General features: G+C 42.6%; 1 protein-coding gene across 5 annotated transcripts in view; it reads left to right on the top strand.

Annotated features, from left to right (window-relative positions):
- The window catches only part of LOC122920246 (mitotic spindle positioning), a 59,005-nt gene that overhangs the window by 25,566 nt on the left and 8,227 nt on the right, over positions 1-25,212 (top strand). For all 5 annotated transcript variants that reach the window (XM_044269604.1, XM_044269622.1, XM_044269629.1 and 2 more), the window contains 2 exons: positions 8,355-10,362; positions 10,490-10,650. In XM_044269604.1, the coding sequence (XP_044125539.1) occupies positions 8,355-10,362; positions 10,490-10,650 (2,169 nt within the window). The remainder of the gene's footprint in view (positions 1-8,354; positions 10,363-10,489; positions 10,651-25,212) is intronic.

The raw sequence follows: 25,212 nt of genomic DNA, 5'->3' as shown, positions 1-25,212 counted from the left end.
TTCCTTTCCTGGGGCAGTCCGCATGTGAGCCAGTTTCTTTGTAGCGCTTGATGGTTTTTGTGACTGCACTTGGGGACACTTTCAAAGTTTTCCCAATTTTTCAGACTGACTGACCTTCATTTCTTAAAGTAATGATGGCCACTCGTTTTTCTTTACTTAGCTGCTTTTTTCTTGCCATAATACAAATTCTAACAGTCTATTCTGTAGGACTATCAGCTGTGTATCCACCTGACTTCTCCACAACGCAACTGATGGTCCCAACCCCATTTATAAGGCAAGAAATCCCACTTATTAAACCTGACAGGGCACACCTGTGAAGTGAAGACCATTTCAGGTGACTACCTCTTGAAGCTCATCAAGAGAATGCCAAGAGTGTGCAAAGCAGTAATCAAAGCAAAAGGTGGCTACTTTGAAGAACTTAGAATATGACATATTTTCAGTTGTTTCACACTTTTTTGTTATGTATATAATTCCACATGTGTTAATTCATAGTTGTGATGCCTTCAGTGTGAATCTACAATTTTCATAGTCATGAAAATAAAGAAAACTCTTTGAATGAGAAGGTGTGTCCAAACTTTTGGTCTGTACTGTATATACACAGGGCATAGCTATAAGGGGTGCAGAGGTAGCAGTCGCTACCAGGCCCAGGAGCCTGAGGCAGCCTAAAGATCCTTGTGCCGCATAAGACACCAGTATTAAAGAGAGTGCATGCTGGTCAAGTTACACCTTTGGCTGGAGGGAAGGGGTTAGGTCAAGAATTTGGCATGAGGGGGGTGCTGTTTCAATTTTTGCCTAAGGGAGCACAATGGCTATGTGCTTCCTTGCCCCTAGCCACAAAGCACTGAGGGAAGGAGCGCTCAAGCTGAACTCTTGCACCAGGGACTGTGAGCCTTTTGTTACACCCCTGTATGTACATAGGGGTGTGACTTTCCAAATCATGTCCAATCAACTGAATTTACCAAAGGTGGACTACAATCAATGTATAGAAACATCTTAAAGATGATCAAGAGAAATGGGAGGCTGTCAGAACAAAATGTTAAGTATCATAGCAAATGGTCTGAATATGAATATCCAGGTGAAATTTTAGTTTTTCCATTTTACCAACATTTCTAAACTTTTATTTTCATTATGAGGTATTGAGTGCAAGATTAGGGAAAAGTAGTTTTTTCCCCCTTTATTTTAGCACAAGGCCGCAACGTAAAATATGAAAAAAGTTAAAGTTTGAAGACACCGTATTTTAATTTAATTTAATTTACCATGCCATATTATGAAGAATGGGGTAGAAAATTCTCTGTGGGGTAAAATTGAAAAAATCTGCAACGACCTTAAAAGGGTTCTCTGGGAATTAAGAAAATAAAAATACTTAAATATTACTTTATGAGAAATATATTCCCAAATACCTTTCATTAGTTAGAATGGCTCCTTTTTTTCTAGGGAGCAATCATTCGGTGAAATAAAATGGCCACCCTCGTATTAGTACACACAGAACCTGTCCTAATAATACTGGAGGACAAGTTACCTCACAACACTGAGGTAAAGAGCTGCCTCATCCTCCTCTCTGCTCTACTTGTCAGGGATTATGATCCTGAATACATGTGACTCTCTGTGGGAATGGAGATGATGGAGACATGGGAGAAGGGTAGGGATGTGGCTAATGAGCAGCAGCTATTGGTCTCTATTACCACAGCTCCATGTCACCACAGTCTGCCCTGTCCATCCTCTATGTACAAAATTCCCCATAGATTCGGCTAAAGTTCTTATCAGCTGTATTCAGGATCATAATCCCTGACAAGCAGAGAAGAGGATAAGGCAGCTCTTTAGCTAAGGCCTCTTTCAGACGGGCGTTGCGGGAAAATGTGTGGGTGCGTTGCTGGAACACCCGCGATTTTTCCGCGCAAGTGCAAAACATTGTAATGTTCTTCACAGAAGTTCGGGTCTGGGATCGGTGTTCTGTAGATTGTATTATTTTCCCTTATAACATGGTTATAAGGGAAAATAATAGCATTCTGAATACAGAATGCATAGTACAATAGCGCTGGAGGGGTTAAAAATAAATAAAAAATAATTTAACTCACCTTAGTCCACTTGCCGGCTACCGGCATCTCCTTCTGTCTTCATCTTAGCTTTGTGTAGCAACAGGACCTGTTGTGATGTTACTCTGGTCATCACATGATCCATCACCATGGTAAAAGATCATGTGATGGATCATGTGATGACTGTGGACAAGTGGATTAAGGTGAGTTAAATTATTATTATTTTTTTTAACCCCTCCAGCGCTATTTTACTATGCATTCGGTATTCAGAATGCTATTACAGTATTTTCCCTTATAACCATGTTATAATGGAAAATAATAATGATCGGTCTCCATCCAGAACGTCTCCTAGCAACCGTGCGTGAAAATCGCACCGCATCCGCACTTGCTTGCGGATGCTTGCGATATTCACGCAACCCTATTCACTTCTATGGGGCCTGCGTTACGTGAGAAACGCAGAATATAGAGCGTGCTGCGATTTTCACGCAACGCACAAGTGATGCATGAAATTCACCACTCATGTGAACAGCCCTTAGTGCGGGTGCAATGCGTTAAACTCGCGCTTCGCATCCGCGCGGAATACTCGCCCGTGTGGAAGGGGCCTAAGTGTTCTGAAGTAACTTGTCTTCCTGTGTGATTAGGATAGGTTTTGTGTGTACTAATAGGATGGTAGCCACAACTGTGTGTGCTGTTTTTTTGCAAGCTGTTGTTTTTACTGGTGCAATTTTGGGGTAAATAAGACCTTTTGATCATTTTTAACAATTTTTTTTTGGGGAGGGCAAGGTGATAAAAAACACCTTACAGCAGTCACCATGCACAATAAATATTTTTATTTTATTATAGTTAAGACATTTTCAGATACAGTAAGACCAATTTTTAATTGTTTATATTTACATAGTAACATAATTTATAAGGCTGAAAAAAAGGCATTTTCCATCCAGTTCGGCCTGTTATCCTGCAAGTTGATCCAGAGGAAGGCAAAAAAAAAAAAGAAAACAGGTAGAAGCCAATTTTGCTCACTTTAGGGGAAAAAAATTCCTTCCCGACTCCAATCAGGAAATCAGACTAAGGCCTCATGCACATGACCGTTGTTGTGTCCCGTGTCCGTTGTTCCGTTTTCCGTGATTTTCTGCGGACACATTGACTTTCAATGGGTCCCTGGAAAACTCGGCTAATGCACCGTTTGTCATCCGTGATCCGTGTTTCAAGTCCGTGAAAAAAATAGGACCTGTCCAATTTTTTTCATGGACAACGGTTCGCGGACCCATTCAAGTCAATGGGTCCGTGAAAAAACACGGAGGCACACAAGATTGTCATCCACGTCTGTTTTTTTCCCTATGATTTGCATGGCAAACTTGCATGGCAAACCTTCATGTCTGGAGATCCTCCAAAAATAAAGGAAGACGCACGGAAACAAAAACGGAACAACGGAACCCCTTTTTGCAGACCGCAAAAAAATACTGTTGTGTGCATGAGGCCTAACTCCCTGGATCAATGACCCCTCTCTAGTAGCTATAGCCTGTAATATTATTATGCCCCAGAAATACATCCAGGCCCCTCTTGAATTCCTTTATTGTACTCACCATCACCACCTCCTCAGGCAGAGAGTTCCATAGTCTCACTGCTCTTACCATAAAGAATCCTCTTCTATGTTTATGTACAAACCTTCTTTCCTCCAGACGCAGAGGATGTCCCCTCGTCACAGTCACAGTCCTGAGGATAAATAGATGATGGGATAGATCTCTGTACTGACCCCTGATATATTTATACATAGTTATTAGATCTCCCCTCAGTCAACTTTTTTCTAAAGTGAATAACCCTAAGGGTCCATTCACACGTCCTTAGTGTATTGCGGATCCGCAATACACCCGGCCGGCACCCCTCTATTTTTATCCGGAGCCATGGACCAGAAGATGGGAGGCGTGCTCCCGAAATGTGGATGCGGACAGCACACTGTGTGCTGTCCGCATCCATTCCTGCCCCATAGAGAATGAATGGGTCTTGCAGAACGTGTGAAGACACATTCACGGACGTGTGAGTGGACCCTAATTTTGATAATCTTTCAGGGTACTGTAGTCCCCCCATTCCAGTTATTACTTTAGTTGCCCTCCTCTGAACCCTCTCCAGCTGAGCTATGTCTGCCGTCTTCACATGTGTGGTCTGACTAATGATTTGTAAAGTGGCAGGACTATGTTCTCATCACAGCATCTATGCCCATTATGTTATTGGCCTTGGCAGCAGCTGCCTGACACTGGTTTCTACAGCTTAGTTTGCTGTTTATTAAAATTCCTAAGTCCTTTCCATATCAGTGTTACCCAGTGTTTTACCATTTAGTATGTACTGGTGACATGTAGCTTTTCTTCCTATGTGCATAACCTTACATTTGTCAGTGTCAAACCTCATCTGCCACTTCTCTGCTCAAGCCCCCAATCTATTCAGATCGCTCTGTAGCAGTATACTGTCTATATATATATATATATATATATATATATATATATAAAATTGGAAAGGGGTGAATTGAATATTTTTTCATTTTTTTATAATTTTTTTAACATTTTAACTTATTCATATAATTTTCAAATGTACTTTTTAGTTATTTTAGGGGACTTTAACATGTAGTCTTCTGATCGCTTATTCTATAGACTGCGATAGCATACTATTGCAGTCTATGGCATGTTTACTGTCTGCTTTTCTGCAGGCACATCTTAACAGGCAGTTTGATATGGCAGACTTCACAATGCCCAGGCTGCCATAGCAACTGATCGGAACTCCACAAGTTCACTAAGGAGGCTCCATTCAGGGGGATAGAGGGAGTCCCCTACCTCTGTTTAACCGTCCAGATGCTGTGGTCACTATTTACTGCGGGATCTGAGGGGTTGAATGACCGGGATTTAAGTTATCTCCCATTCCAGTGATTGTGGCTGTGTGTCCAATGTGTATGGAGTTGGATTATCTCGTGATCTTCTTCTATTACTTTCAGGGCCGGTGCAAGGATTTTTGCCGCCCTAGGCAAGATAAAAATTGCCGCCCCCCCTTATCAGATGATCTGCCCATATCATGACATCACATATGTTCCACCCGTTTCTCAGCATTTAAATTAAAAGAGAGTTATATGTTGCAATAAAGCCCCCTATTAAGAATGGTGGAGAATAACTACCATAACTTAAGCCATAGCTAAAGAAACAAGCCTGGGGCAAAAAACAATAAGGGGCCCCCCCCCCATGACACTTGATGACTTTTACAGAAGAAACTGTATATTGTGGGGCACAGTGTATGCTATATGTGTATAACATAAACATTTCATATGAAAACTTACAGTTACTTAGCTTCGCCCTTGGGGATCTCAGACGCCACTTCCACACTTTGGCCGGGGGCTTGGTGGAGCTGATGTGTTTTATCCTAATGAGAAAGATTTCATAATAAGGATTTGGAGAAAGGGCAGAGGGATAGCAGAGCAGGGAGAGGCTGGTGCTGCTACTAGGGGGTCATACCATGGGGGAGTAATAAAGTCCACCATAATGCCCCTCCCCCAGTAAAAATAATTCTCCTTATAATGTGAGAGTGCAAAAAATATCCCCTTGTAATGCCCCCAGTTGAGCTAATATCCCCATAGTGCCCCCATAATGTGCCAGTATAAAATACCCCTATATAGTACCCCCAGTAAATGCCCCCATAGTGCTCCCCTCCCCCTCCCTCCTAGTGCCCCCCCATAATATAGTGCCCCAGTAGATGCCCTCAGTGTCCCCCATAATTTGTAAGTATAAAATACCCCTTCTCAGTGCCCCCGTAGATGACCCCATAGTACTGCTCTCCCACCTTCCCCATAGTACCCACCATAATGTGTTCCAGTATAAAATGCCCCTATACAAAGCTCCCATATAAAATAGCCATTCTTTGTGCCTCAGTAGATGCCCCTATAATGCCCACCAATAGTGTGCCAGTAATAAGTGCCCCCAATGTGCCAGTAATAAGTGCCCCCATAGATGGCCCCAATAATGTGCCAGTAAAATGTGCCATCATAGATGCCCCCCAATCATGTGCCAGTAATAAGAGCCCCCCACCATCATGTGTCAGTAACAAGAGCCCCTCCATATCATGTGCCAGTAGCCAGAGCCCCCCCATATCATGTGCCAGTAGCCAGAGACCCCTATATCATGTGCCAGTAGCCAGAGCCCCCCTATATCATGTGCCAGTAGCCATAGGGCCCCCTTATCATGTGCCAGTAGCCATAGGGCCCCCCCTATCATGTGCCAGTAGCCATAGAGCCCCCCTATCATGTGCCAGTAGCCATAGGGCCCCCTATCATGTCCCAGTAGCCATAGGGCCCCCCTATCATGTCCCAGTAGCCATAGGCCCCCCGATCATGTGCCAGCCCAGTAGCCACCAGTATTGACAACAACAACAAAAATAAAAACACTTATACTTACCTCCATGTCAGCGATGCGATGCAGTCTCTTCCGGCCTGTTCCTGCGCGGTACGGCTCAGGCCAGCCTTACACCACCTTACAGGTGGTGCCGGCCCTGATTACTTTCTATGAAATGCAAAATTACCCTAAAATTAGCCAATGAAACATACCATAGATAAATGATTCTGCCCTTACATTGTGCTTCCCTTCATGCTCCACATGTAGCAGGAAATTATGAAATTAGTTCATTCCCTGCTGATCCCCTGCATCTGATAAACGTGGGAAAATGTTAGGGACCAGTTGGGCCTTTGGTCTGGTTGCAGGCCCAATCAGGCATTGAAATAGTAACTCAGATACTAGAATCCTCAACTAGAAAGGCCTGCATTATCATTTTAACCAAGCAAGTTAGGCCACTCATCGCATGCTAGCTCACTGGTTACTGATGGAAAATTATTCATAATGTTTCCACCTAAGAATGGGAGGACCTCCTTCATGCACATCTGTTCCAATAAGCTTGAACTATTTCTTTATTTTATACTTTAGGCTACTACTATCCACATTTTAAAGGTAATATATTTGTAGGGTATTGCCTTGTAGAAATAGTTTCAACGGGTTGTCTGGATTCAGAGCTGAACCCAGACATAACCTCATCTTCACTCATTTAGCATGTTTGAGTGGAGCTGCGCCGATGCTCCCCCTAGCCTTGAGCTGCATTGCGCAGGGCAAGGGCTTTTTCTTTACTACCGGTGACGTATCAGGCTTTACATGAGTATGCCAGGCATCACCAGCACAAATGAGTGGTCTTATAGCGATTGCCGAGGCTGTTTTCAGAGCCAAAGGCAGCTCTATAGAGCGCCCATTTGTGCCGATGACATCACCGGGATCACTGCTAGGCGGAAGCCTCCGCCTAGAATAGTGAGAAAGTAAACAAAACAGACCTTGCCCTGCGCGATGCAGGACAATGGGGAGCATTGCTTCACTTATACATGCTAATGAGTGAAGATGAGGTTATGTCCAGCATTCTGAACCCGGACAACCCCTTTAAACTAGTGTTTGAATTATATTAATATTTTTTGTACAGGTTCTTGGGTACTATCATGTACATTATACTCAGTTAGATCAACAACAGTAGTTTGGACATGTCTTAGTAACTGCTGTGTGCGCAGAAATTTCCTACAATTGTGATTACGGCATGCTCTTATGCCATGTAACTTATGTTTATGAGTCACTGGAATTGTTACAATTTCTCGTCTATAAAAAAATACCTTATAAACAAGGTGATAGAAAATCTAGAGTATTCTAAGCATTACAATTTGATGTAATGATTAACTGTTTGAAGATTTCAGACTCTACAATGCACTGCTGAATATACTTTGATCAGTTGTAAGGAATTTATGGCAGGAGCTTTTATAATAACTTGTAACTGGGTGGCATTAAAGTAGTTTTTCACAGTTTTTCCATTAACAACAGTTATCCCCTGTCCTGTATAATTGATAGAGGTCTGACTGATGGGACTGACACAGTCACGAGAATGAAAGTTGCCTATGTAATTGGAGCTTTAGTACATGGGTGATCACCACTCCATTTACTATGGGACTGACAGAGAAAGCTGAGAACTGTGATAGGTAGTCTCACAAAGGTGAATGGAGCAGTGGTCATGCATGCACACAATCGATCCATTCACACAGGGGTCTTGGAGGCACCACGTTCTTGTGATAGTCTGGGATCTGGATCCAGTAGATAAGTCATAAATATTGTCAAAGGGGGAAACCTCTTAAAATTTCCTGTTTTTACTTGGCTGCATAAATAGAAAATGCATCATATTGAAGAGCAGAAAAACACAGGGTGCTCTGCAAATTTCTCTGACATGCTACATAACACAGACACATCAACATTTTAACAATGTATTTTTCAGGTGCCAGAAAATACAGAAAATGGAAGCCCAAAGGTATTCATTTTAGAAAAAGAGAACATAATTGAGCAGTATGTTACAGACTCCAAGCCATTTGACATAGAAATCTCAACAGAATATGAGATTGTTAGTTCATCTGAAACTCTAGCACTTCGGTCAGATGTAACAAAGAGAAGCAATATCTTAGAATGTGAACCAGAGATAACGGCAAAAAATTATCCAACGTTGCAAGTAACAAGTATATATACAGATAGTGACAAAATATATGTTGCTAAAGAGCAGGAGGAAAATATAACTGACTCACAGACCAACACTGATGCCTCAGTATCAACCATGGATAGAATAACCAGGAGAATGTTCTCTTCTTTTTCGTCTAACCAACGTATTAATGGTTCTCAGCAAGATTTGACTAATTCTTCTGAGGAAACCCAAGCAACACACGAGATTGATGCAAAAAAGGAGATATGGTATTCTTCACCTTCACCTGATCGTCGCCTAAAAGTATTAAGGGGGGGGGAACGTTTTGAGATACGGTCACATCTTCCCGAAACAAGTCCAACAAAGTTATTTGTAGATAGTGATGAAGATGCTGATGAGGAGGAATTCAAACCCCGATCTCGTGACCTTATTCCAGAAAAGGTACTTGCACTTGAGAAGGACCGTAGAGATATAATTAAAAAACAAGGTCAGCGTAAAAGTTTGGACACAGAAGAAGTGATCAATATAAGCAACAAAAATATGTTAAACTCCGATGTAGATTTCACTGGAAGAGAAGGTGAAGAGAACAAGCCAAATATACACATAGAACAGATTAATTTTGAATCTGCAAGACAGCAATTTATAAAGTTGGAGAAACAGAGGAATAGTCTTCCCATAATGCCCCGTCCTCAGCCAAGGCAATCTTGGGTAAATACACGCTCTCTACGTGAAAATTATGAGGTAACAAAAGTGAAGGAAGACCAGGAAGGTAAGACACAGAAAGAAGAATATATTGTAAACCCAGAAATTACTGGAAAAGATGTGAGCTCAAGTATTCTACATGAACAGTTCCTAAAAACTCTGTCTTTGGACTCTGTGGATAATGGAGAACAGGAGATTCATGAAGAAAAAGAGAGCATTCCCAACCCCAGTGATGAAACACCTATAGAAAGGGAAATTCGCCTAGCACTGGAGAGAGAGGAAAGTTTGAGGAAAGAAAGAGGAATTTTAAGTTTTGGGGAAACAAATGAGATCATAGAAATTTCCAAAAATCCTGTGCTTGCTGATTTGTCAGACATTCCCCTTTCCAAAAAGAGCAAAAACAGAGCTCACACCTCTTTATTCATTCAAAGGGAGATCGAAAAAGAGGTCCAGAGAGAGGCTGATTTAAAAAGTGAAGGCAGAGTGGCAGGACTTTATGATAAAGGTAATTCCCAGGAACTAGATGAGCGCAGAAGGTTGTTTGAGCAGCCAGATGAAATTCCTGTTCAGCCACAGCATGGGATAAGCAACAAAATAACAAAAGTGACGGAGGCAGATTTAGAAACTGATAATGACTCAAAGAACTGGTCAAGTTTAGATTCTCCTCAACCCTACAGTGTACGAATGAAGTGGAAGCCATCACCATTCAATGCCTACAGAAACAGGAGGCTCAGTGCAGACAACATTTTAGATGTAAAGACTCCTCTAGAAAGATCTTCAGAACAGGAATCTTCAGGGGAAACTTTTGTATTGCGCAAAGAGAATTTCCAGGTTCAGCCTTTGAAATTCACCTTACCTCTTCAAGACAATGATGTAGAGATTGATAGGGACCATAAGGTAGGCCATGGAGAGAGGTACAATAAAATGCTAAGACCTTCACTTTCCAACATCATTGAGCAAGAAATCCAGCAAGCATTAGAAAGGGATCGGGAGCTACAAGAAGAGAGAGAAAAAAGTGGACTTCTTCCATTAAAAATAGAAACTGATAATGAGTTAAATACCCCACACAATGGATATGACACACATGATGGGACTTCATCATTAACCTCAAGTAAGTATATTTAGTGTCATTCTTGGCTTCACCATGTAATCTGTAAACAGCATTTTTCACTCTTCAATGTATGGTATTTTTGGTAATGTACACTATATATATTAATGGTTGCACTTTCTCTTCTTAGATGTTTCAAACACATCTTCTTCTGCACCTTGGAAAGGTACCCTGGGCAATAAAACCCCATCCTATGATAGTTCCATAGTGCCGATTTTTAGAACACACAGAAACCCGAACTTTGAAGCTTCTGAGTCAAGTGGAGACAGGCTAAAAAGACAAGAAAACCGGGTAGGTAGTTTGTTTTTTTAAAGGATTGAACATATTACCAGTTTTGTGGTATAAGGGTACATGCACACGTTCAGGATTCATGTGCGGAGAATTTGCACTGAAATCCGCAGGTGTTCGCAGGCAAATCCGCGCGGTCAATCCACATCAATTGGTGCAGATTTGCATGCGGATTTGGTGCGGATTTTCCACGTGCGGATTGTACTAAGTGAATGAAGAAAATACAGTCAGGAAAAATACCATTAATTGACATGCTGCGGATTTTAAAATCCGCACCCAAGGTCAAAATCCGCGTGGAAAAAATCTGCATCGTGTGCATTGAGAATTTTAAATTCTCATAGAGTACAATGTACATAACCTACAGTGCTGATTTTCCACACGCAAATCCGCGCGGACAGTCCGCACGCAATCCTAATCGTGTGCATTTAGCCTAAAGATACACAATTCATTGCCACTCGCAGACATTGTTATGCGCTCATGCTACACTATTATGTGCATTCTTTCTCTTATTTTGCAAAAGGCTGTAAAATTGAGCAAGGAACAGGAGTGCTTGTTTTGTTGAGACAGAAAAAAAGTCTTTGTACAGATTTCATGCTACAATATAGAGAATCTTGTTCTACAGGTGTCACAAATATATTTCACTTCATGGCACAATATACACCAATGCATTACTCTAAGGCTACTTTCACACTAGCGCTCGATCGGATCCGTTCTGAACGGATCCGATCATATTAATGCAGACGGTGGCTCCGTTCAGTACGGATCCGTCTGCATTAATAACTTAGAAAAAATTCTAAGTGTGAAAGTAGCCTGAGCGGATCCGTTCAGACTTTCAATGTAAAGTCAATGGGGGACGGATCCGCTTGAAGATTGAGCCATATGGTGACATCTTCAAGCGGATCCGTTCCCATTGACTTACATTGTAAGTCTGAACGGATCCGCTCGCCTCCGCACGGCCAGGCGGACAGCTGAACGCTGCAAGCAGCGTTCAGCTGTCCGCCTGTCCGTGCGGAGGCGAGCGGAGCGGAGGCTGAACGCCGCCAGACTGACGCATCCATTCAGACTGCATCAGGGCTGGACGGAGGCGTTCGGGTCCGCTCGTGAGCTCCTTCAAACGGAGCTCACGAACGGACCGACGAACGCTAGTGTGAAAGTAGCCTTAAAGACATTGTATTTTAAAACAAGATGACCCATGCACACACTGTAAGTGAAACTGAAGACATCAGTCAAAAAGTAAAAGTCCAGTTTGCTCCAATCCAGTTGAATAATCATTTGGTGTTCTATGTACTGGAGACTCCTTCCTAAAATAATCCATCTTGGGATGTCACACCGCTAGATAAAATCAGGAGAATTTAATGTAATATAATTCTAAACAGCCTTAAAGTAAAGAATCATTTTTGTAAGTAAAGTTTTTTTATTAACTTTATCAAGGATATTGGAGTTGCAAGGGAGATTTATAATAGGACAGTAATGTGTACATATGTAGGTAGAACAACCATGAGTATACATAATAATAAGCACATACAATATGATAATATCTTGAAATATGCAATGCTGCTATAGTAATGTAGGCAGAAGTGGTTTGGAATAATGTAAAATAGAAAATATAACAAGATGTTAAAAATGTAATATACGATAAAGCACATGGGAGAAGAAGGAAAACAACAGAGAAGAGAAGATAATAAATAAATATAGTCAGTATTCTGCAACCTCAAAAATGCAAAACTGTAGTGTCGTAAATTGAAACTATAAAAGTAGATTTCCATAAGAGCCATCTATATTTTTCCTTCAGCTAGGATAGTGAAGTTAAATCATAGCGTTTTTCCATATCAGACACTGACCAGAAAAACATATCCACAGCATGATTCTGCCACCACCATAATTCACAGGAGGGATAGTATTGGGCAGGTGAAAAGCAGTGTCTAGGGGCCTCCAGACATGAAACTTAGAAATGAGGCCAAAAAGTTAAATCTTGGTTTCATCAGACCAGAGAATCTGGTTTCTCAGTCTGAGAGTCCTTTAGGTGCTTTTTTGCAAACTCCAGGTAGGCTTTTCTGTGTCTTTTACTAAGGAGAGTCTTCTTTTTGTCCACTCCTCCTCAAACTACAGATTGATGGAGTGCTGCAGAGATGGTTGACCTTCTGGAAGTTTATCCCATTTGCACCCAGGATCTTAGTAGTCCAGCCAGAGTGACCATTGGGTTCTTGGTCACCTCTCTTATCAAGGCTCTTCTTATCCAATTACTTAGTTTGGAGGGATGACCATCTCTATAAAGGATCCTCGTTGCTCCAAACTTCTGTGTGCTCCTTTGAATTTTTAGTGCAGCAGACATTTTTGTACCCTTCTCCAGATCTGTGCCTCCATATTATCCTGTAAGGCCTTATATAGACCGGTGTGTCTTAATCTAGAGAAATGGGAGGCCCCCTGAGCTACATTTCAAGTGTCATAGCAAAGGGTCTGAATTTTAGTTTTTAATTATGTAACAAAAATTTCTAAGAATCTGTTTACACTTTTTATTATGGGTTATTGAGTGCAGATTGATGTGCCGAAATTGGATTTTTAAAAATGTATTTTAGCACAACATTACAACATAACAAAATGTGAAAAGGTAGAGGGTCTGAAGACTTTCCAAATGCATTGTATGTTTTTAGTCCAATTGAAGGTATAGTCCATCTTCTGGATTATATACTCTTCCTAAATTTATTGCCCATTGTAGAAAATATTTACTTTTATTATTATTACATTAATTTGTACAAGCAGCGTTTTGGTGTCCGCCTCCAGAGCGGAATGGAGACGGAACGGAGCAAACTGATGCATTCTGAACGGATCCTTATCCATTCAGTATGCATTAGGGCAAAACTGATCTGTTTGGACCGCTTGTGAGAGCACTGAACGGATCTCCCAAACGGAAACCAAAACACCAGTGTGAAAGTAGCCTAACTGAGAATAGAAAGAAAAAATGCTTTTGAAAGCAGTTTTGAAGATTGGAAAGAACATAATGGTAACTTTAGGGAAGCTTATATTCTTTTGGTGTGCTTGAATAAGAGAATGTATTATATGAAGGTATTTATAAATTCTGAATTATGAAGTTTGTATTTATTACTAGTTGTTGAAATGAGAGTTTGTCTATTGAAATAGGAGAAACCCCTCCCCTAAGGGGGGGATACAACGGCCGCCGGCGAACGAGAGAGCGGTGGGTGCGTCACACAGACTGTACTCGCCCGCCCTTAACCTCTAACTCAGCGACACGATCCTCTCTGGTGTGTCAACACATGCCCATGTTAATGCAGGGACCAAACGGCGATTATGTGAAGTGTGGCAGGCACAAGCAAGACAAGGAGTGAGGAAGTAAGATGCAGAGAAGTGAATCCTATAGAAATATAATGCGCATCTTAACCACTTAATTTTGATGTCCTGATTATGTGACCAGATAGTGACATTAGATGTGTTCATCTATATGCAGAAATCTATATATATGTGCCAGAAGTCACCCCATAGGTATCCGCAATAAACAGCCTATATGCAGCAATAAGGACATGCGTAGATGCTGATGCATGTATCATGCTGGTATAAATAATAGGGCATGTACACCTGTAGAATAATAAGGAAAAAACTCCTACTCTCAAATTAGAAAGGGGGGGGGGGGGAGGAAGGAAAGAATCCCCATTTCGTGTCCATATGAGGGGGGCTACCCGGAGACAAGAGTCCTAAATTAAATGAAGACTTGCCTGAATGCATTTTTTTCCATAGGAATGTATTAGTGCTGGATCCGGCATGCCGGAATGCGCAGACCAAAAAAAAGTGAAAAGAGTAAATACCGGATCCGTTTTGCTGGATGACACCGGAAAAACAGATACGGCATTACAATGCATTTTTTTTAACTAATCAGGATCCTGATCAGTCTTACTAATGCCATCAGTTGACATACGTTTTGCCGGATCCGGCACCGCAAGTGTGAAAATAGCCTTATATGAATATTTATCATAATGATTATTTGATTGGCTTGAAGGAGGAATAAAAGACTGGTTTCCCTTCAGTATGTGATACTAGTAGAACAGACCAATTATCTATCTACTACCCTTTTTACCATCTACATCAGAGGTATAATCAGGACTAGTCTAAAGAAAAGATGTAGGACGGCTCTACCACTGATTGGGGATGGCAAGGTGCACCTATCTGATGTCGCACTCAGATCACCTGGGAAAACTATATCAAAGAAGTGATTGGGCACTCTTATATCCGGAACTCAGAGATAATGTGATAACAATATCTATATTTATTATTGTATATAATGGCACAAGAATTTGAATCAAGATATAGAAATATAAAGATATAAAGATAGTCTTCCTATTATATCTAGTAAATGATTACACATACCATAAATCCAAATAAAATTACAATAGTATGCAATACAATAAAATACAATGCAATCCAATGCTAATACTAAAAATGTATAAATTCTCCAGACATGCTGATAAAGCTGCTGAAGTACACACTTCGTCCCAATCCCAATAAAACGAATTGGTTGAGATGGCTGCTGAGGTCAGATAGATATTGCAGGTGGACCGAGTCTATCCGATCCACAAGGTTGGGATGGATACAGACGCTCCCACTGCGATATACTGGCACTCCCCCTGTAATATTCTTGCAATGGGTAGTGACCGAATGTAAATTAATCCAATAAAGTGCTATTCCCTGTAAAAAAGATAGTTATCAAAAAGTATATACTAATAGTGCAAAAACAATTCTAGTAAGAAAAATGATTATCAAAAAATATATACCGTGCAAAAAATCCTAGTAGTGCAAAGAATCACTAGTAATGAAACCAAAATCCATCCGTGTATAACCGTGGTATAACAAATGAATTTGTATGCATATAAATCCAGCAGTGAAAATAGTGCTCTAGGTGATAGAAAAATCGGTCACAGTCCTAGGTCGTATCCTGCCCTTAGTCTATGGGGGCTCAGTATTATCGATGTGGAGATTATATCTCCCTCGTAGCTGCTTTCCTGGAAGAGAAACTGTTGCTGAACTGTTGCAGTCCCGGGGATTTGGATACAATGTTGCAAATTAGCCCTGATTGTCTAACAGAGCATTTCAAATCAAATATCCCGCGTTATTTAGGTATCATACAGTGATTTGCTACTCACGCACAATGCTGCTGTCCGGTCCGTGGCGTCCCACGTGGCGTGAGTGAAGGTAAGCTTACCTCTTGGGAGCAAAAATCCAATGTATGTCTTACTGGTTCATGCCGAGTCCGTGCCGGCCGTTCAAGTTGTTGCGGAAATCCGGCTGCAGGTCAGAGGTCTATGGCTGCTTGGCTAATAATCAGCTCACGGTATAGCCCTTTCTGCTTGTAGTGGGCGTTACTCGTGTCTCCCACAGCACTCGTGCAGATGATTAGAACGCACCTGCTACCTGGTCTTCCTCATATATTGCCAAGGTATGGCCAAAGGGTTTAGTGAAAGCGCTTTCCTTAAAACAACAGAAATTTTGTGATTTTGATTTTGCCGGTTATTGCCAGATCCAGGTCTATTATTCCTCCACACCAGGCGCGTTTTGAAGGCTGTCCATTTTTAAAAATGTCTGATTATCTCCAGATTTTTATTTGACTGTATACACAATGAGAACACAATAAGTTCTATTGAAAATAATCTATGGAAAATGTTGTCCATAAGCTAAGGTCACTATAGAACAAAAAACGCATGAAAATTGAGGGAGGGAGGGGCAGGGGGGGGGGGCCGCACTGGCCACTAATGAAATTGTGAAAGTGCATAGTATATTCTAACTTGAAGCGTCCCCATCACCATGGGAACGCCTCTGTATTAGAATATACTGTCAGATCTGAGTTTTCAATGAAGTGAAAACTTAGATCAGAAAAAGCTTTTATGCAGACGGATCTTCGGATCAGTCTATATGAAAGTAGCCTACGGACACGGATCACTGACGCGGATGACAATCTTGTGTGCATCCGTGTTTTTTCACGGACCCATTGACTTGAATGGGTCTGTGAACCTTTGTCCGTCAAAAAAATAGGACAGGTCCTATTTTTTTGACGGACAGGAAACACGGATCACGGACGCGGATGAACAACGGTGCATTTTCCGAGTTTTCAACGGACCCATTGAAAGTCAATGGTTCCGCAAAAAATCATGGAAAACGGCACAACAGACACGGATGCACACAACGGTCGTGTGCATGAGGCCTTATCAGCATGTCTGGAGAATTTATACATTTTTAGTATTAGCATTGGATTGCATTGTATTTTATTGTATTGCATACTATTGTAATTTTATTTGGATTTATGGCATTTTTAATCATTTACTAGATATAATAGGAAGACTATCTTTATATCTTTATATTTCTATATCTTGATTTGAATTCTTGTGCCATTATATACAATAATAAATATAGATATTGTTATCACATTATCTCTGAGTTCCGGATATAAGAGTGCCCAATCACTTCTTTGATATAATCTGGACTAGTACCCAACATATACCTCCTACAGAAGGCTGCAACTTAGGCTAGGTCTACACAACGACATTTGTCGCGCGACAGAAAGTCGTTGTCACGCAACATTTTGTTGCACTAATGTCGCGCGACAATTTTTATAATGGCAGTCTATGGTGTCGCACTGCTACATGCAACATGCTGCGGCTGCGACTGCGACGCAACAGTTGCAGAAAAATCCATCTTGAATGGATTTTCTGCGACTGTTGCATCGCAGTCGCAGCATGTCGCATGTTGCAGTGCGACACCATAGACTGCCATTATAAAAATTGTCACGCGACATTAGTGCACCAAAATGTCGCGCAACAAATGTCGTCGTGTAGACCTATCCTTACAGTGCCTTGAAAAAGTATACCCCTTGAACTTTTCCACATTTTTCATGTTGCACCCACAAGCCTAAATGTGTTTTATCTGGATTTTATGTGAGAGACCAACACAAAGTAGTAAGTATGTGTGAAGTTAAGAAAAAAATGATACATGGTTTTTTAAATAAAAAATAAATAAAATCTGGAAAGTGTGGTGTCAATACTTTGTAGGACCACCTTTCGCTCCAATTGGGCTACTTTCACACTAGCGTTCGGGGTTCCGCTTGCGAGTTCCGTTTGAAGGCTCTCACAAGCGGCCCCGAACAGATCCGTACAGCCCCAATGCATTCTGAGTGGATGCGGATCCGCTCAGAATGCATCAGTATGGCTCCGTTCCGCTAAGCAGGCGGACACCCGAATGCTGCTTGCAGCGTTTTCGTGTCCGCCTGGCTGTGCGGAGCCAAACGGATCCGTCCAAACCTACAATGCAAGTCAATGGGGATGGATCTGTTTGACGTTGACACAATATGGTGCAATTTCAAACTGATCCGTCCCCCATTGACTTTCAATGCAAAGTCTGGACGGATCCGTCTGACTAACAATTAGACTTAGACTTTTTTCTGAAATATAATGCAGACGGATCCGTTCTGAACGGATACCATCGTTTGCATTATAGGAGCGGATCCGTCTGTGCAGATACCAGACGGATCCGGTCCGAACGCAAGTGTGAAAGTAGCCTTACAGCTGCAAGTCTTTTGGGAAATGTCTCTACCAGCTTTGTATATCTAGAGATTGAAAAGTTTGCCCATTCTTCTTTGCAAAATAGCTCAAGCTCAGTCAGATTAGATGGAGAGCATCTGTGAACAGCAATTTTCAAGTCTTGACCAGAGCACCTTCCACATGTTTGCTGTGCCCCCTACATTGCTCGTGACAAACTGCACACGGGACTTCTTAGGGGGGAGTGGGAGTTCACATAAGCATTTTGATCATTATTGCATTCCGTTATAACATGCTTATAAACGGAAAATAACGGAATTGCTATAATAAAAACCAAAAGCAACACAGTCTGCAGGACTTTTTTCTATTCAAAATAATGGAAACCAAACAGAATGCTGGTTTCTGTTATTTATTTTCCATTCAACTATATTAGGACGGATTAAAACGGACAGTGTTCCTTTTGGTTTCTATTAAATCCATTATTTTCCGTTATAAGCATCATATAATCCAATGATATATTGGAAATCAAAATCCATATGTGAACCCACCCTTATAGCTTGCTTTCAAAAAATGGCGCTTTTTTTGCCACTCTTCCATAATGACTTTATTTGTTGAGTACACGACTAATAGTTGTCCCGTAGACAGATTCTCCCATCTGAGCTGTAGATCTCTGCAGCTCATACAGTGAACATGGGCCTTTTGCCTGCTTCTCTAATTAGTTATTTCCTTGGCTGGGCTGTCAGTTTAGGTTGACGATCATGTCCTGTTAGGTTTGCAATTGTGCCATACACCTTCCATTTTCAGATGATGGATTAAACAGTGTTCCATTAGATGTTCAGAGCTTGAGGTAGTTTTTATAACCTAACCCTGCTTTACACTTCTCCAAAACTTTATCCTTGACCTGTCTAGTGTGTCCCTTGGTTTTCATGATGCTGTTTGATTACTAATGTTCACTAACAAACCTCTTCACAGAACAGCTGTTATTATACTGAGAATAAATTCACACATGTGGACTCTATTTACTAATTAGGTGACATCTGAAAGAAATTGGTCACACTGGATTTTATTAGGGGTATCAGAGTACAAGGGGGGCTGAATACAAATACACGCCACACATGTTGAAAGTCATGTGTCACTTTCTTTTTACTTGGCATATACTTGCTACTTTGTGTTGGTCTATCACATATAATCCCAATAAAATACATCTAAGTTTGTGGGTGTAATGTGGAAAAGTTCTAGGGGTATAAATACATTTTCAAGGCACTGTATCTCACTATATGGGCATGCAAAGGTGCAGACATACACAGGCTCCTACAGTAAAAAAAATAATAATCATACATGCGATAAATGTTTTTTTTCCTGTATATCTTTGTTTGAAATAATGTACTACACTATTCCAAAAAGACACTCTATTCCACAGGGACACGTTTTTGGCATATACAAGGTCAATGGAGGCCACTGGATGTGTTCAGCATATACAGTTGAAACCAGAAGTTTACATACACTATATAAAAAGACACATATGCACATCTTTCTCAATATCTGACATGAAATCAGAATAAGCCTTTCCTGTTTTTGGTCAATTAGGATTACCATAATTATTCATATTTGCAAAATGCCAGAATAATGAGAGAGAGAATGTTTTAAGGCATTTTTTTTAACTTTCTGCAAAGTCAAAAGTTTACATACATTTCATTAATAATTGGTACCATTGCCCTTAAACTTTATGATTTGGGTCAAACGTTTTGGATATCTGTCCACAAACTTCTCACAATAGTTGGTCGGAATTTGTGCCCATTCCTCCTGCCAAAACTGGCATAACTGAGCCATGTTTGTTGGTTGCATTGCTCGCACCTGCCTTTTCAGCTTTGCCCATAAATTTATAATAAGATTGAGATCAGGGCTTTGTGATGGCCACTCCAAAACATTGACTTTGTTATCCTTAAAGGGGTTCTGCAGTTTGTTTAAACTGATGATCTATCCTCTGGATAGATCATCAGCATCTGATCAGCGGGGGTCCGATACCCGGGACCCCCGCTGATCAGATGATGATGATCTATCTAGAGGATATATCATCAGTTTAAACAAACTGCAGAACCCCTTTAAGCCACTTTGTAACCAGTTTGATAGTATGCTTCAAGTCATTGTCCATTTGGAAGACCCATTTCCGCCCAAGCTTTAATTTCCTGGCTGATGTCTTGAGATGTTGCTTCAGTATTTCCACATAATCTGCTTTCCTCATGATGCCATCTATTTTGTGAAGTGCACTAGTCCCTCCTGAGCCAGACTTGTGCAAGTCCACAATTCTCTTCCTGATATCTTGGCTGATTTCTTTAGACTTCCCCATGATGCTACACAAAGAAGCAGTGTGTTTCAGGTGTGTGTTTAAATACACCCACAGGTGTCTCTAATTAACTCAGATGTTGCCAACAAACCTAACAGAAGCTTCCAAACACATGACATCATCATATGGGCAGTCCAGAATTGTTTAAAGGCATAGTAATCTTAGTGTATGTAAACTTTTGACATTGCAGAAAGTAATAAAATGCCTTAAAATATTATCTCTCTCTCTCTCATTATTCTGGAATTTGGCAAATAATAATAATTATAGTAATCCTAATTGACCAAAAACAGGAAAGGTTTATTCAGATTTCATGTCAGATATTGAGAAAAACCTGCATATGTGTCTTTTTATATAGTGTATGTAAACTGGTTTCAACTGTAACTCTTGCTGCTTCCCCACTGCAGTGCTACACTAACTGACTGATGGCTTACTGGTGCTGCAAGATGATAATTTAGAGGTGTAAGTGGAGGAGGAGGTGGAGGAGGAGGAGAAGGGGGGGGGGGGGGGGGGTTGCAGCCACTAATGTAGGTGGTGGCGGAAATCCTGATGGAAGTAGGGCCCGCAATCCTTGGCGTCGGTAGCACCTGTGCCAACCCAGGGTATGACTCGCCCCCAGCCTCCACAACGTTCACCCAGTGTGCCATCAGGGAAATGTAGCGTCCATGGCCACAAGCACTTGTCAGTCGTTAAGTGGACCTTCCCAATAACTGCGTTGGTCAGGGCACGGGTGATGTTACAGGACATATGCTGGTGTAAGGCAGGGTAAGCACACCGGGAAAAATAGTGGCGGCTAGGGACTGAGTAACAAGGGACCGCCGCCGCCATCAGGCTGCGGAAAGCCTCAGTGTCCACAAGCCTAAATGGCAACATTTACAGGGCCAGCAATTTGGAAAGGTGCGCATTTAGTGCTATGGCCTGTGGGTGGGTGGCTGGGTATTTGCGCTTTCGTTCAAAGGCCTGGGGTATGGACATCTGTACGCTGCGCTGGGACACAGAAGAGGATGTGCTAGCTGATGGTGCTTGCGAAGGTCCAGGTGCAGGGCAGGAGACATCCAGACCTGCGTCTTGGACAGGGGATTGGCCAGCACGTGACACAGGGGAAGAGGAGGCCAGGTGTGACCCAGAGACACTGATTGTGGACCCAGGCGTTCGGCCAATCTATTAGGGTGCTTTGATGACATGTGGCGGATCATGCTGGTGGTGGTGAGGTTGCTAGTGTTCACGCCCCTGCTCATTTTGGTACGGCACAGGTTGTAAATGACAATTATTTTATCGTTTGCACTTTTCTCAAAAAAGCGTCAGACTGCGGAACGCCTACCCCTTGACAAGGGATATGGGCACAAGGGAGTGCTCCGGGGAACAGTTGCGTGCCTGTTTGGTGTGGCCCGTCTTCTCCCTTTTGCCACCCCACTGCCTCTTCCAGCCTGCGGATCCCTCCATCTATATACTGCTGCCCTCGCTCGGCATACCACATTCCCAGGTTGGGTCAGTGATTTCATCATCCACCACCTCCTCTTCCACTTCCTCACTCTGGTCATCCCCCTGACTTGTTGACCTAACAACAACCTCACTTATTGACAACTGTGTCTCATCATTATCATCCACCTCGTGAAACACTAATTGCCGTTCCCCACCATCTTCTTGTGACTGTGGAAACTCAAGAGTTTGGGCATCAGTGCACACAATCTCCTTATGTCCCTTGGCGAGAGGCCCAAACAAGGAATGGCGATGAAAACAGCTCCTCGGAATATCCGAGTGTGGGATCGCTTGTTTGCCAAGACTCTCCATGGTGGGAGGAAGGAGGATCAGGGTGAGGATTACGTTGACCAGACTCTTGGCTACTGAGACCGGACTTTGTGGAAGACAAGGTGGTGCTTCCCCGACTGGAAGCATTATCTGCTGTAATCCAACCGATCACCTGGTCGCACTGGTGTGACATCGAGAGTGGTGTCCTGCGCCGACCTGTAAACTGGGACATGAAGCTAAGCATCGTGGATGAGTGTTTCTTGCTCTCTGGCAGCAGGCAGCAGGCCTCTGCGTGCACCATCAGCAGCACGGCCACTTCCCCGTCCCTTACTGCTCGCCTTCTGCATATTAAATGGTATATATACTTGCAAGTATGTCACATGTACCATAAAGTAACACAGGTTTTGTAAGTGCATGCGCAAATAAATTAAAGTGAATGTCACTGATATTTAGGATGTGCAAATGTTATACAGGAGATGTAGAGCAGGTAATGTCGCTGCCACCAACAGCGAAAAAATGTGTCTGAATGTCACTGATAATTAGGATGCGCAAACGTTATACAGGAGATGTAGCACAGGTAATGTCGCTGCTGTCACAAGCAGCTAACGTTATACAGGAGATGTAGCACAGGTAATGTCGCTGCTGTCACAAGCAGCTAACGTTATACAGGAGATGTAGCACAGGTAATGTCGCTGCTGTCACCAGCAGCTAATAAAAAATTACAGGGAATGTAACAGCTATTTAGGATTTGCAAACGTTATACGGGAGATGTAGTGCAGGTAATGTCGCTGTCACCAGCGGCTAATAAAAAATTACAGGGAATATCACTGATATTTATTATGCACAATCATTATACAGAAGATGCAGCGCAGGTAATGTAACTGTCCACAGCGGACACCATCTACGGAAAAAGTATGCTGAATGTCACAGATATTTTTAATATGCGCACACATTAAACAGGAGATGTAGCGCAGATAATGTCGCTGTCCGCAGCGTCTACGGAAAAGGTACACTGGATGTCACAGATATTTTTAAGATGCGCAAACTTGATACAGGAGATGTAGCGCAGGTAATATACCTGTCCGCAGCAGACCCCGTCTACGGAAAAGGTACACTGGATGTCACAGATATTTTTAAGATGCGCAAACTTGATACAGGAGCTGATACAGCGGCCAAACAATTGCAAGCTATTTAGTGCAGGTTTCGCTAAAAATATATATTACTGCCAGACACAACAATAGTTCTTAAAAGGAATTTTGGGTCTCTAATCACACGCAATTTAGCACAGGTTGCGCTAAAAATATATATTGCTGACAGACACAATAGTCCTTAATAGTCCTTAATAGTCCTTTTGCCTAACCAAAAAAGAAAATTCAATTCCCTTCACTATCTGTCCCTTCTGAAGCACAGTTCTCCCTGACTAAGACTGGCATGCTCGATCATCACTACTTGGAAGTAACTACCCAAGCACATCACATTCCCCTTTCTCTTCCCTTTCCCCTAGTATATTGTAAGCCTTTGTGAGAAGAGCCATCTCTCGTTCTGTATCAGTCTGTTTATTGCTGCCGGGATTCTGTCCCTCGCCTGTCTGATATTGATTACCTATCCTGATGATGTCATGTATAAGTCTATGTTAGGCCTCATGCACACGACAGTTTTTTTTCACGGCCCGCAAAAACTGGGTCCGTGGGTCCGTGATCCGTGACCGTTTTTTCGTCCGTGGGTCTTCCTTGATTTTTGGAGGATCCACGGACATGAAAAAAAAGTCGTTTTGGCGTCCGCCTGGCCGTGCGGAGCCAAACGGATCCGTCCTGAATTACAATGCAAGTCAATAGGGACGGATCCGTTTGAAGTTGACACAATATGGTGCCATTTCAAACGGATCCGTCCCCATTGACTTTCAATGTAAAGTCTGGAGTTCTGTTATACCATCGGATTGGAGTTTTCTCCAATCCGATGGTATATTTTAACTTGTAGCGTCCCCATCACCATGGGAACGCCTCTATGTTAGAATATACTGTCGGATATGAGCTACATCGTGAAACTCATTTCCGACAGTATATTCTAACACAGAGGCGTTCCCATGGTGATGGAGACGCTTCAGGTTAGAATATACAAAAAAACTGTGTACATGACTGCCCCCTGCTGCCTGGCAGGTGCTGCCAGGCAGCAGGGGGCAGACCCCCCCCCCCTGTTTTTAACTCATTGGTGGCCAGTGGGCCCCCCCTCCCCTGTTGTTAACTCGTTGGTGGCCAGTGTGCGCACCCCCCTCCCTCCCTCTATTGTTTTAATACATTGGGGCCAGTGTGCGCGCGCCCCCCAACCCCCCCTCTATTATTTTAATACATTGGGGCCAGTGTGCGCGCGCCCCCACAACCCCCCCCCTCCCTCCCTCTATTGTTTTAATACATTGGGGCCAGTGTGCGCGCGCCCCCCCAACCCCCCCTCCCTCCCTCTCTCTATTGTTTTAATACATTGGGGCCAGTGTGCGCACCCCCCCAACCCCCCCTCTATTATTTTAATACATTGGGGCCAGTGTGCGCGCGCCCCCACAACCCCCCCCCTCCCTCCCTCTATTGTTTTAATACATTGGGGCCAGTGTGCGCGCGCCCCCCCAACCCCCCCTCCCTCCCTCTCTCTATTGTTTTAATACATTGGGGCCAGTGTGCGCACCCCCCCAACCCCCCCTCTATTATTTTAATACATTGGGGCCAGTGTGCGCGCGCCCCCACAACCCCCCCCTCCCTCCCTCTATTGTTTTAATACATTGGGGCCAGTGTGCGCGCGCCCCCCCAACCCCCCCTCCCTCCCTCTCTCTATTGTTTTAATACATTGGGGCCAGTGTGCGCACCCCCCCAACCCCCCCCCCCCCCCCCTCCCTCCCTCTATTGTAATCATCATCGGTGGCAGCGGAGTAGAAGATTTTCATACTTACCTGCT

Source organism: Bufo gargarizans, chromosome 1 (genome assembly GCF_014858855.1).
Source record: "Bufo gargarizans isolate SCDJY-AF-19 chromosome 1, ASM1485885v1, whole genome shotgun sequence".
In the NCBI taxonomy this organism is placed as follows: domain Eukaryota; kingdom Metazoa; phylum Chordata; class Amphibia; order Anura; family Bufonidae; genus Bufo; species Bufo gargarizans.
This window is presented reverse-complemented; position numbering and strand designations above follow the sequence as displayed.